The sequence below is a fragment of the Myxine glutinosa genome, chromosome 5 (genome assembly GCF_964187855.1).
Source record: "Myxine glutinosa chromosome 5, kmMyxGlut1.1, whole genome shotgun sequence".
NCBI classification, from domain to species: domain Eukaryota; kingdom Metazoa; phylum Chordata; class Myxini; order Myxiniformes; family Myxinidae; genus Myxine; species Myxine glutinosa.
The window spans coordinates 127,592,511-127,606,149 of NC_136265.1; the positions used below are offsets into that span (position 1 = coordinate 127,592,511).

The 13,639-nt window shown below is 46.8% G+C and overlaps 1 protein-coding gene across 1 annotated transcript in view; it reads left to right on the forward strand.

Annotated features, from left to right (window-relative positions):
- Positions 1 to 13,639, forward strand: part of LOC137414985 (cysteine-rich secretory protein LCCL domain-containing 2-like) — a 65,473-nt gene that overhangs the window by 51,319 nt on the left and 515 nt on the right. Inside the window, exon 6 of the mRNA XM_068100540.1 lies at positions 5,402 to 5,502. Within this exon, the coding sequence (XP_067956641.1) occupies positions 5,402 to 5,502 (101 nt within the window). The remainder of the gene's footprint in view (positions 1 to 5,401; positions 5,503 to 13,639) is intronic.

Here is a 13,639-nt window from a genome sequence, read left to right on the forward strand (position 1 = left end):
AAGTGTTTTTGCCAGCAATACTGTCGTTATAATACCTGTAACACACTCGGTGTGATAACTGCCTTAAAAAACGATATACTTTATTGTGAGCAGAAATCTGGAATGTCCAACTAAAATGTCCAGCAGTTGTCAGAGAAAAGAACACTACTGGCTGAAATGGTGAGAGAGCGTGCATCTGGTGCTTTCGTCCGACTGCGAATGGACAATATCCAACTTGACAAACCAAACAAAGACTTTTTCAACTTGGAAAAGACAGCCAAGATCCCTCAACAAATTCACGCTTTGCGCTCTTCTGCCGGTGCGCTTCTGTCTTCTCAAAGTGACATCAAGGATGAATTACGAAACTTTTATTCAAAGCTGTTTGCCTTGAGAACTGTGAACCAGGAAAACAGAAACGGGATGTTTGAACTGCTCCCATCTCTGTCTGAAGACCAGCAACAACACCTGGAGCCTGGCATCTTTCTCGGAGAACTTACTGTTGCTCTTAAAGGAATTCAAGATGGGAAAGCCCCTGGACTTGACGGCCTCCCAGTTGAATTTTACAAGGCCTTTTGGGACATCCTAGGCCCTACTCTACTTGACATCTTTCATGATAGCCTTGAACAAGGTGAATTGCCACTAAGTTGCCGGAGGTCAGTTTTGTGTCTCCTTCCAAAAAAAGGGAACTTGCAAGACGTCACAAATTGGCGGCCTGTGTCACTCCTAAATACGGACTATAAAATATTGTCGAAGGCGCTCGCGATACGTCTAAAGGAAGTCATCCCCCTTTTGATTGATATTGATCAGTCTTATTGTGTTCCTGAGCGCTCTATTTACGATAACATTTTTTTGGTGAGAGACTTGATCAGTCTCGGTCGTACTACATCTCATGGTTTTGGTTTGGTTCTTTTAGATCAAGAAAAAGCTTTTGACAGTGTTGACCATTCTTTTTTGTTTGCTGTACTAAGGAGAGCTGGTTTTGGACAAAATTTTGTTTCCTATGTTAAGTTGTTGTATGAAAATGCATCCTGTCTGTTGAAGGTAAACAACAGCTTATGTTGCCCTTTTCCCTTTCAGCGAGGCATCCGTCAGGGCTGCCCGCTTTCAGGAATGCTATACAGTCTCTCGGTCGAACCTTTACTAGCTTTGCTCCGGAACTCCAAAGAACTGTGCTTTTTCTGTGTGTGTGTGGGCCCTGTGCTTTTTCTGGTCTTTATCAATGATCTCTCCGACTCTCTGGAAAATCCTCTCTATCTCTTTGCTGATGACTCTACTCTCTGCCGCTCCATTCCTCTTCCCTCAGATCGGCAGTCTGCAGCCTCCTCACTCTCTGAAGACCTGGACAAAATCACAGACTGGTCAAACAAGTGGAACATGTCTTTCAATCCTGACAAATCTCACACTCTTACTATGTCTCTCCGAAAAGATCGACTGGACAACCCTCCCATCTACTTTCTCAACAATCCTCTCCAAGAAGTTCTGTCGCTCAAGCTTTTGGGTCTCACTATCTGCCATGATCTTTCTTGGGAAAACCACATTTCCAAGCTGGCCTGCAAAGCCAGTCGCCGACTGGGCATCCTCCGTCGTGCGAAGTCCTTCCTAGGCACACCTGAGCTCCTCACCACATACAAGGCTTTCATCCGCAGCTCAATGGAATACTGTTCTCCCCTATGGGCTGGTGCTCCTGCCTCACACCTAGCTCGGCTTCACGCTGTTGAAACCAAAGCTTTCAGAATCATTGGAATCTCCCGCGATGAAGCTATCTCTGAGGGCCTTTCACTCACTCACCGCAGGCAGGTAGGTGGTCTTTCTGTCTTCTACCGACTCCTCTCCGGCCTTGCTCCCCCAGCTCTCTCTGGGCTCTGTTCCCCAAATATTCCTACAGGTCGCACAAGATCTGCCAGCAAGCCTCTGATGGTTAAACTGCCAAAATCTCGGGTCTCTGCTCACCTTCACTCCTTCATTCCTCTTTTCTCCCGCCTCTGGAACAAACTCCCACACTCCCTTCAATCCCACTCCTCCCTCCAGGTCTTTAAAACAGCTGTTCACCACCATCTCTTATCTTCCCCCATCCAAAACCTTGATCTTTTCTACCCCCACTAATTCACCCCAGATCCACCTTGTTTGTAATTCCAACTTCTTTCCTGGTAGTCCTGGCAGTGTCCATATGTTTTATGCCTCTCCCACCCCCTTTCCCACGCCTCCCCCCCAAAGCCCTCTCCCTCCCACAGTTCTCTCGATGTCTCCATGTCTCTCGGTTCCTGCTCTCAAATGTTGTGTTTGTGTCCTTCCCCCTCTCTCCCCATCTTGTCTACCGCTCCCGATGCTTTTTGTTTTATGTGTCGGTTTGTCGGTTATGTGTCGGTTTGTCGGTTTGTCTTTCTGTGTGATAAATGTTCGCTCCTTCACGAGCCTCGATCTTGTATACAAAAAAAAACAAAACAAAACAAAAAAAAAAAACTCAGTGGAAGGAGTCTCCTTAACAAAAAACCACAAAATGGTTTCTTCAGCTTATGCGGATGACATTTGTGTTGCTGTTTCCAGCCAAAATGATGTGGGTGAGGTCTTTCGATGTCTGTCCCAGTTTGAGCTCGCCTCCACAGCAAAAGTAAATTGGAACAAAAGTGTTGCCTTATGGGTGGGCCCCAGTCCACCTTCCTCAGCTCTGCCTGTGTTACCAGGAGGAATGCAGTGGAACAAAGAGGGGTTTAAATATTTAGGGTTATTTCTCGGAGTCCAAGCATATGAACAAAAAAATTGGGAGGGTTTCTTGGAAAGAATTAAGCAGAAACTGGCTAGATGGAAACGGTTGCACCACCTTCTATCGCTTAAGGCAAGGGTGACAATAATAAATAACCTGGTGGTTCCTTTTATTTGGCATAAAGTTATCCCCCTCCAACCTCCGAGATACTTGGTCACAGGCATTCAGAGGGTTCTAACTCAGTTTTTCTGGGGAGGCCACCATTGGCTTGGACCAGACACGGTGTGCAGACCCCGAAATGCAGGTGGCCAAAGCTTGATACATGTTCCGAGTCGGATAATGGCTTTCCGCATGTTGACGATAAAGCGTTTATTGTATGGTGAGTGTGTCCCGTGGCGGCCTCTCGCAAACGCTTGGCTGCAGGAAGCAGATGGGTTGAAGTATGACCGAGAGCTCTTCCTCATGGACCTGCAGCATGTCAACACGACTCTGCTCCCCGAGTTTCATCAGAGCCTTCTGAATGCCTGGCAAGTCCTTGGAATACAACGATTAGAGGTGTCCTACGATGCAAAAAAATATATGCATGAGCCATTGGTCCTGAATCCTTTATTCCCTGAAATTTCAACCTCCAGGTCATTTATGCATTGCTTCACCTGTAATGGAATAAACAGAGTGCGAGACCTGATGAAGCCTTCCATAAATGGATGGTTATCCACCGGTTCTCTCACATCAAAAGTGGGGGTTCGGTCATCTAGAATGGTGGACAAAGTTTTGAGAGTTGTGATTAAAACTTTCAGGGAATTAAATATCGGGTGGACTGGGGCAGATGAAGTGGTGGACTCTCGTCTCTATTTCCCCGAGCTCCAAGTCACCTCAAAAAAACAACAGTGTGTCTTCTCAAAGTCAGATGGTTGCGGTGTGTTCCATGTGATGGGAAAAAAAAGTTATTTATGGGATATGCCAAGAGGTGCTTATACCGGGTTTCACAAAACCTTAAAAAAATCGGTGGGATGAGATCATTCCGGCTAGTTTGTTCCTATCTCCAGTGTGGAAAGAGATGTATATGTCTCCAACTTTAGGTCGAACCGGAGACTTAAATTGGAGACTAGTTCATCAGGCCCTGGTCACCAAATACTTACTTAATAAGTTTGATCCTGCTGTACTGAATGTTTGTCCTTTTTGTGAAGAGGCTGAAAATGTGACCCATGCTTTCGTGAAATGTAAGAGATTGGTACCCCTTTTTTGTTTCCTCCAACAGTTCTTTTATAAATTTAAGTTTGTTTTTTCTGTTGCAATTTTTGTGTATGGCATTGAAAGGAGCACCAAGAGCAAGACAGCGGTCCCTTTCTTGAATTTTCTGTGCGGAATTGCTAAACTCGCAATATATAAAACTAGGAAGATCAAATTGAGTGGCAGAGATGAAAATGTGCTGTTTTGCTTTAAAGGAATAGTGTCGGCCCGGATAAGTTTCGGCAGTGTGAACGACGATTGTTTTACAGATGAGGTGTTGAGTTTGTTTTTGTAAATTATACTTACACTCAATGTCCACATATACATGTATATACATCCTTTTTGCTTGTACAACTTTCTTTTTCTTGTAAAAATTTTGCGGTGTTCTTCCATGTGTGTTTTGATACTTTTATAATAAAAGCACATAAAAGTCAAGTCTCTCTCTCTCACTCTCTCTCTCACTCTCTCTCTCACTCTCTCTCTCACTCTCTCTCTCACTCTCTCTCTCACTCTCTCTCTCACTCTCTCTCTCACTCTCTCACTCTCTCTCTCACTCTCTCTCTCTCTCTCTCACTCTCTCTCTCACTCTCTCTCTCACTCTCTCTCTCACTCTCTCTCTCACTCTGTCTCTCACTCTCTCTCTCACTCTCACTCTCACTCTCTCTCTCTCTCTCACTCTCTCTCTCACTCTCTCTCTCACTCTCTCTCTCACTCTCTCTCTCACTCTCTCTCTCACTCTCTCTCTCTCTCTCTCTCTCTCCCTCTATCTCTCTATCTCTCTATCTCTCTCTCACTCTCTCTCTCACTCTCTCTCTCACCCTCTCTCTCACTCTCTCTCTCACTTTCACTTTCACACTCACTCTCACTCTGTTGTGGCCCTGATTTTGTGAAGGTGGTGGTACACCATCCTGAATGTGGGAGATGTCTGGGTTGCTCCTGGGCGAACATTTGGCTGTCTCCGTGCGGTGGACTGTCCGGGGCTATACAACAACAACAGTTTACATTTTGTAACTCACCGATAGGCCGGATCTAAATCTGTACCTTAACCAAAATGGAATCACTTGTTTTTGTCACCTACCCAACTCATCCACCAAGTTTTGTCTGAATCCGTCCATTGCGTTTTGAAATATCATGCTATATTGTATGTCGTTTTTGGCCCTATCTCTCAATGGTTTAGAATCACTTGAGAAATTAAAAATTTCTCAGATCCAGGTCTTCACCAAAATCGAATCAATTGGTCCTCGTCACACACCCAACCTGCCCACCAGGTTTTGTCCACATCCGTTTACAACTTTTTGAGATATCCTGCTCACAGACAAACAAACAGACAGACAAAGAGGGGTGAAAACATGACCTCCGCCCACCAATGGTGGCAGAGGTAATGACCGGTAAAAATGTGCATTAGCAACAGGTAAAAGGTTGCTACAAACTTCGACTACCACACTGTGTGTATACAGAGTACTATATCTATGTCTCGCATGTTTGTGGCAGGGGTAACTGGATGGGCCAAGCACCGTATCGACGTGGAAGTCCCTGTTCTCGGTGTCCTCCCAGCTATGGTGGCCGCTGCAAGAACAACCTTTGCTATCCTGGTAAGAGCACCACACTGTTTTAAATATTTACAAGACTGGGAATTTATACATGTGACACAGCATGCACACATAGAACATTATTTGTGTACTAACTATAACCCTAAACTTACCTACAACAGGCAACTTTACCTGCCTACAACAGTACAACATACCCTATACATATATATAGGGTATGTTGTATAGGGTAACCCTATACATACCTACTCTGTGGAATCCTAAACCTTCCTACTACATACAACTTTACCAGCCAACGACTGTACATATAACATTAAACATACTGTTTTAGTCGTCGGACTCATCCCAGTTGCCCAGTGTGAATCTGACAAACTCCATCAAAGTGGTCATGCCGGCCGACTGATTCTGGCGCTCTAAGCAAGTTCTCGGGCCTGTTTGAAGCATCACCATGCTCAGGTTGAACACTCGAGCCTGTCGGGAGATGAGCTGATCAGTAACATGCACCCAAAGTAGTGATCTGAGTGGAGATTGCCAGACACGATGGTTTTGTACTGAGCACTATTCTATTAACAGACGTTATTAGCCAAAGTAACTCATGATCAGAACAATCAAATCACTCAGAGACCAAGTGGTTTTATAATGGTGTATTCACAGACAAAAAGGAGAGGAATACAGGGAAGCAATATTTACAAATAAACCCATATGCGCCCCTGAATAACAAACGAAATGTAGTTCGTTAAGTGTCTAAGCAGTTCCTCATACACACCACAGAAGAAAAGACCAGTATAATGACAAGACTGAAATACCAGAGGCTACACTGATGGGACGCAGCGAGTTCCAAGTGGAGATATATCACCAGCTACGCAGTTCATGCCGCAACCAGGTGGGTGGCTTGCATTAGGCTGTAGACAGTTGTGGCTCGTGCTGCGGAGAGACCACAGGGGTCCACGCGTAGATTTCCCCACCAAATTTCTGAGCAGCTCTTTTTTTCCCCCCCATAGTTTGCGCTCCTCTTTTATCGGCTCTGACCCCACTCTCAGTCCATGACACAACCTGCCACACCCCGCTTGGCTGCCATTGGCCCGGGACCAAGTCCATGGGCGGACAACCCACCCTGACCTTTCACCCCTCTTTGATAGCGCTGTTTTGGTTGTCATGGCGGCTTTTCCTGCTTATACATGTCTGATCACGATGGCCCATCTTATCACTTAAAATAACATTTAGGACAGATTACCATGGGATTAGAACATGAAAAAGGTGTCAAGGGAAAGCTGTTTTAGAAACAAACATGTGGGGAAGATTGACAGCAGCTTTCTATGTGAATAACAATGCATATCTCGATGTAGTCATTTTACATCACACTTATGCTGATACATGCACTAAAGGAAATAACTATCACTATACGATGCAAAGATACCCCTGTCCACTTGTCTCAACCACTTGCATTCGTCTTAAGTATTTACAGATCTTTTTTAAAATGATCAAATTTCCATGCTTACACTGTCTTTCCTGGCAATCTACCCTCCATACTAACAAGCTACAACTACTGTTCTTCAACAACACAACAGGAAACAACATTTATATCCTAGCAAAGAGAAAGATTGTTGTGGTATTGTTTAAGTTATGACTGTTGTAAAATAATCAGATCTACAACAGGTCTCAGAAGGTGAGTTTAATCTGAATCGAACACCAGCAATATCTGAAAGAGAATTAGCAATCATAGGATCAATATATGTCAAGCATATAGGCAATAAGAGTATCATAGTCAAGCATGCAAGCAAGCTACATGAAAAGTGGTTCCCTTACCATTCTAAGCATACACATGGATAAAGCATGATAAATGTCTCAGGACTGCTCTTCGCGACTCGGGGCTAAGTTCTTATAATAGCCACGTCGTGGAGAAAAGCGGTAATGGCGCCTGGGTCGCAACTTGGATACATTTTCATCACATTTCTCCCCGGGTTTAAAACTCCGCTAGCAAGCCGGTGAGGATCAAGCGTATAACTACAGTTAGCAGTTGAGTACATGAGAGTTACATCACGACCAGTCAAAACGATCAGGGCGGCGAATCTCTCGTCCCATGCGCGTGCGGTACACGTCGGGGCCCTCGGTAACAGCATCTTGATCGACTCCATCAGGAGTGCTCTCAGTCGTCGGTGACGGTGGTGGTGCAATTATCTCTGGCGGCTCGGGTGAGGGAAGGGGTAGATGCGAGGGCGAATTCCCCAACACCGGGTTCCCCGAGCAGAGCTCGGTCCCAACGGGATCCCCACAGGGTGTGAGTTGACGGACCGACACAGTGGATTCGCGTCCATCGGGCAGTTGGAATCGAGCATGATCAGGATTAGTTTGAAGGATCTGAACCTTGTCAACAAGTGGGTCGTATTTGCTCGCTCGCACCGCCCATTTGAGAAAGGCCGGACCGGACTGAGCGAGCCACCCAGGCAGAGGGTGGACAGATCCCGTGCAACGCTGGTAACAAAATAAACGATCGTGCGGAATTTCATTTGTAGCCGTGCATAGGAGCGAGCGGATTGAATGAAGGGCTCCATGCACCATACCAGTCCATTGGTCCGGTCGCAGGCCATGAGACTTTAGGCCCAAAGAGATGGCCCTCCATATAGTGCCATTAAAGCGCTCCACGCAACCATTAGCGTGGGGGCTGTATGGTGTGGTGAAGCTAGACGCAATATTACGCTGCAACAGAAAGGCCCGCACTTCCTGTGACAAGAACAGCGCTCCTCGGTCGGTATGCACATACCCCGGATTCCCAAACATCGAAAACAGGTATTGCAGACATCGGATAACCGTAGCCGTGGATATATCGCTGCATGGGAAGGCAAAAGGGAATCTAGAGTATTCGTCCACAATGGTGAGGAGGTAACGAGATGCCCCGGGGGCAGGTAGTGGCCCTTTGAAGTCCATCGCCAATCGGTCCCAGGGCTTAGTAGCCTGAATAAGCGTCCCCATGTCAGGTTTATAGAAGTGGGGTTTGAGTTCGGCGCAAACAGGACAAGAGTGACATAAATGATGAACGTCCTCGACAGAGTAGGGCAAATTGCGGCTTCGCACAAAATGAACCAGACGAGTCACCCCAGGGTGACACAAGGTATCATGGAGAATGTGTAAATCATCGGAGGAGTTTAAACTCGCACAAACGCCTGGTCTGGATAAAGCGTCTGCTGCGTGATTCTCCCGCCCAGGGCGATACTTGATACCAAAGCTATAATCGGCAAGCTCAATGCGCCAGGGAGTGATGTTCTCGTTTTTAATGCGCTGGGCATGTCTTGTGTCATACATGAAAGCTACACTTTGCTGATCGGTAATGACATCGAAGCATTTACCCAGCAAATAGGGTCTCCAACGACGTATCGACTCAATTATCGCATACGCTTCCTTCTCCACAGAAGAATGACGTTTCTCAGTGGAGGATAACGTCCTTGAGAAGAACGCCACCGGCTTCCCCCCTTGAGAGAGAGTAGCAGAAATGGCGTGATCCGACGCGTCACTCTTGAGGACAAAGGGAACGTTATCATCGATAGAAGACACAGCAGCACCCGCTATGTCCGACTTCAGAGCCTGGAAGGCGACCTTGGCAGCGGGAGGGAGAGGGAACGTGTTACAATCGACGAGGGGACGAAGCTTCTCGCTGTAACTTTCGACCCACTTTGAATAATGTGCAAACAGCCCGAGGGCACGCTTCAAAGAAGCACGATCATGCGGTGGCGCCATGTCGAGCAAAGGGCGGAGACGTTCCTTGTCACGTGTTATGGTTCCCTGGGTCACAGTGTACCCCAGGAGATCAATCGTCCTGGAGGAGTAGCGACATTTGTCCTCATTAAACGTCAGACTATACCTTCGCGCCACCTGGAGGAAGCGTTTCAAATTGGCGTCATGGTGAGCCTGGTCGTAGCCGCAGACCGTTAGGTTATCCAAATACACAAAAATGTCTGTTAATTGTTCTTTTGCAACGATGTCGTCCATAGCTCTCTGGAAGCACGTGACCCCATTCGTTATTCCGAAAGGAAGCCGCGTAAACTGATACAACCTCTGTCCGGATTCAAAAGCTGTATAAATTTTGTCTTTTTCTGCTATAGGGATTTGATGATACGCACTCCGGAGATCGAGAGTGCTGTACACGCCATATGCTGTACACGGGCGACCTGTCGAACCAGAGAATCCAATCCTGGTCGCGGGTAGGCATCCAAAAGCGTAAATCTGTTAATGGTTTGCGAATAATCGATTACCATGCGCTTGCGATGATTTTCGGATCGCACGACCTAAACTTGCGCACGCCAAGGAGAACGGCTGGGCTCGATAATGCCTTCGCGGAGGAGTTTGCTCGTCTCCTCAGAAATGAATTGAGTATCAGCTCGGGAGTAGCGCCGGGGTTTGATCGCAATTGGGGCGCAATCCGAAGTCAGGTTCGGAAACAAAGTCATCGGTTCAATAGACATTCCTGCCAGGGCGCATACCGAGAGTGTGTCATCTCCCCCAAATGTCATTTCTAAGCGACCGTGGCGCTCGAGAAAATCGTGCTCTAATAGAACTTCGGCACATAAGGTGGGCAGTACCATTAGGCGAACATCAGGGTACATTTTACCATTAATAACTAACTTAACACGACATTCGCCCCTTGTCCGCATCCATAAAGCTTGCGATGCCATGTAGATTCTGGCGATCCTCTGAGGATAGGCCACCCGTGATGGCGGATGAGACCCATATCGACGTAGCTCTCGGTCGATCCCATGTTGACCAAAGCTCCAGCTGTGGTCCCTTCGATCAGGACTGGAACGACGGCTCTGGTCAGCCCCTGAGGTCCGGGCTGCACCGGAATGGCCTGGGGCGATGCGCGTGCCATGCGCATCGAGTTGATGCTAGCCAATGTTGGTCGGGAGCGCCACGCGCGCCCCAATCGGCATACTTTGGCAAAGTGACCCTTCCGGCCACAAGAATGACAAGAAACTTCGCGTGCCGGGCAAGCAGCATGGAGATGATTTCTATTTCCACAGAAGAAGCACTTAGCGTTGCTCCCGGCCAAGGTAGTCGCGGCGAGGCTCGTACCTTCAGCTCCGAGTGCCTCAGCCGCCTCGGGCTGTGTGTCGGGAGCAACGAACTCCGTAGCAGCTTCGGTCTCCGAGCGCCGCTCTTCAGTGAGCCCCGCTGTAATGTAAGGCCGTCCGTACACCTCAGATTGTGCCTGAGCTTCGAAAAGCACAATAGCTTGCTTGATCGAGGGCCTGTTTCAGCGTCAGGTTAGGTTCTTCCAGCAGACGTCGCCGGATGCTCATAGAGTAAAGGCCAGAGATGAAAGCGTCTCGCATTAAAGCATCACACATTTGCTCGTGGGTTCGGGTCTCATGAGCACATTCTTTGCCAAGACGCCGCAATTCTTGGGCAAAATGAGTGAGGGACTCCGAAGCGTCCTGCTTCCTGGAGGCGAGCTGGTACCTTGTGTGAATAACATTCCGCGGCTTGATATAGATGGCGCGCAGTTCAGTCACGGCATCGTCGAATGTCGCACAATGAGATATGTAGTCGTGAATGACGTGGGTCACGTGGGAGTTCTGCACTGCGTGCTTCACTTCGTCGGTGATGTCGGGATGCCCTTGCAGGTAGCTGGTCAGCAGACTGAGCCAGTGCTTGAGCTGGCTCGGAGCTTCCGCAGTTTGTGGGTCCTCTCCAAACATGGGCAAATGTAAAAGCTTGTGGGCCATGTTGATCTTGGATGATGGCAATAGCTCGATTCAGATTAAGTGTTGTAAAATATTCCGATCTACAACAGGTCTCAGAAGGTGAGTTTAATCTGAATCGAACACCAGCAATATCTGAAAGAGAATTAGCAATCATAGGATCAATATATGTCAAGCATATAGGCAATAAGAGTATCACAGTCAAGCACGCAAGCAAGCTACATGAAAAGTGGTTCCCTTACCATTCTAAGCATACACGTGGATAAAGCATGATAAATGTCTCAGGACTGCGCTTCGCGACTCGGGGCTAAGTTCTTATAATAGCGACGTAGTGGAGAGAAGCGGTAATGGCGCCTGGGGCGCAACTTGGATACATTTTCATCACAATGACTATTAAAAAAACAGATATACTTGCAGCATGATCCTGTCAATTCATCCTTCGGAAGGATTAAATGACAGGGTCAGGCCTCAGAGCTAGCCTGCAACTGCTTAAAAAACATATTTGCATACATAATTATAGGCTAATGGAGGATCTAAATGACAGAGGGCAGCAGATGACGGAGGATCGAAAGGGACCAGGGAGACACAAACATCACACATGTCGAGTGGATGAGTGGCAGAAACAATGGGAGGGCGTGGGTGGGGATTGGGGGCGAGTGATGCAGTGGGAGTAGGAGAGCAAAGATGGGTATGGTGTTAAGCATGATGTGACTATGGGCAGCACTCTCGGAAGACTGAAGCGAGGGTTACTAGGCAACAGGCATGGGGAGTCAGTTCAATCGACTAGAGAATTGAGGGATGAAAGAGTAGAGGTGTGGTCAGCTTAGGAATGGCGAGGATAATCCAGTATGAGTTCCTAAAAGATGCGAGTGCAGCCTGGTCTGGCTGGAGGAGGATAGAGCGATGAGGCCAGAGGTGAGGTTATAAAGAAATGAGAGTCCACCAGCATACACCTGTAGTGAGCAAGAACCAAACTTTGGGACTTGACTTCCTGTCTTCACAGAGAGGACGGAGAGCCTTTGGACTCAATCACCTCTAGGGGAGCCTTTTGAGTCATCTAGTCAAGGTTTCATTTCCATAAACCGTCATGATGTTGAGCTTCACATACAGGCAGTTAGTAGAGTACGTCATCTTTTAATTTGGTATCACAGGTAAACATGGGAAGAGACTCTGCCATCGTATACTCGTACTTTGCCAAATTCCAAACGTGTGGCCCTTTGTCTGCAATATTACCCGTCTCCACTCATCCCGGTCTCTTCGTGCCATCAGGGAATCACCAATAATAATGCCAAGGGAGTGATTCTGTCGCTGGAAACCTGAATGGTCACCTCATCAAGGTGAAAAGCCTTCTCGGTAGGCGAAGAAGAAAAAGATGTGCTCCATCTTTCGAAATGACGTATGAATGCTAGACAAAAGAATATCAATTTCAAAATGGTTAACCATAATTGTTTTGTTACTGAATGCAAATCAGAGTCGCAGAAATTCAGGAAATATGACAAATATCCGTAGATGAGACTGAGAGGTGTTGATATCCTATCATTTCCTGTTGATACAATTAGTGGCTGCAGTGAATATATAATAAACACAGACACACACGCATTGTTTTAACATATATCCACAAATATTAGACACACACACACGCAACGGAGGTGGATACTTTGAGACCTGGTACGTCTCCGATCCACCTTTTGAAATCTGCATTTGAAGATAACAAACAACGACAAACACACATGCTTCAACTTTTAGCAATATATGCAGAAACTCTAGTATAATTTATCTTGTAGCCTCGGAACCAAACAAACAATATATTTATAACATGCCTCACAGGTCCCACAGCTTGAGTAGCTTCCACTTCGCACCCTCCCGACGTGAATAAATAGCCCTGAGTGGGCTGACAGTCATCGCTCAAGGTTGAAGTTCAGACCTCTGCTAATTTGGCGGAACCCCCCTGATCCCCTGGGAGGCCCCCTGATACGAAATTGAAAAAATCTAAGACTGAGCGATCTTGCGGACCATAGAGTAGAAAGGTTTTTATCAAGTTTCACAGCAATCGGTTGGTAAATAAGGGACGAGTAAGGATCCAAAGTTTCAGGGTTTAAGGAAGGAGTAGCATAAGGGATGCCGGGTGATGAGGGAGGAGTAGCAAAAATATCAAAAGTTAACGGACGACCGGACAGACATCACGACCCATTTTATAAGTTCATCTCTTCGAGAATCAAGATGAGATGACCTAACAGTAAATATCATCATTTTAAACTTCCGCAGACATTCAAAAGCCCCAGATATGTCCTTTCCATTGGTGTTCAGGAGCACCTAATCCAGATAAGCAGTCCATTCACTAGTAGCGATCCGTTAGGGTTTTCCACTAGGGCCTTGCACCGGCCCACATGGTCAAGAGTTTGCAGTACAAGCAGATTCCCATTCAGCAAAGTGAGAAAGCTCTTCAATTGTTTTGTTGTGCAAAGGCAAACAACCCTTTCTCTCAGGTA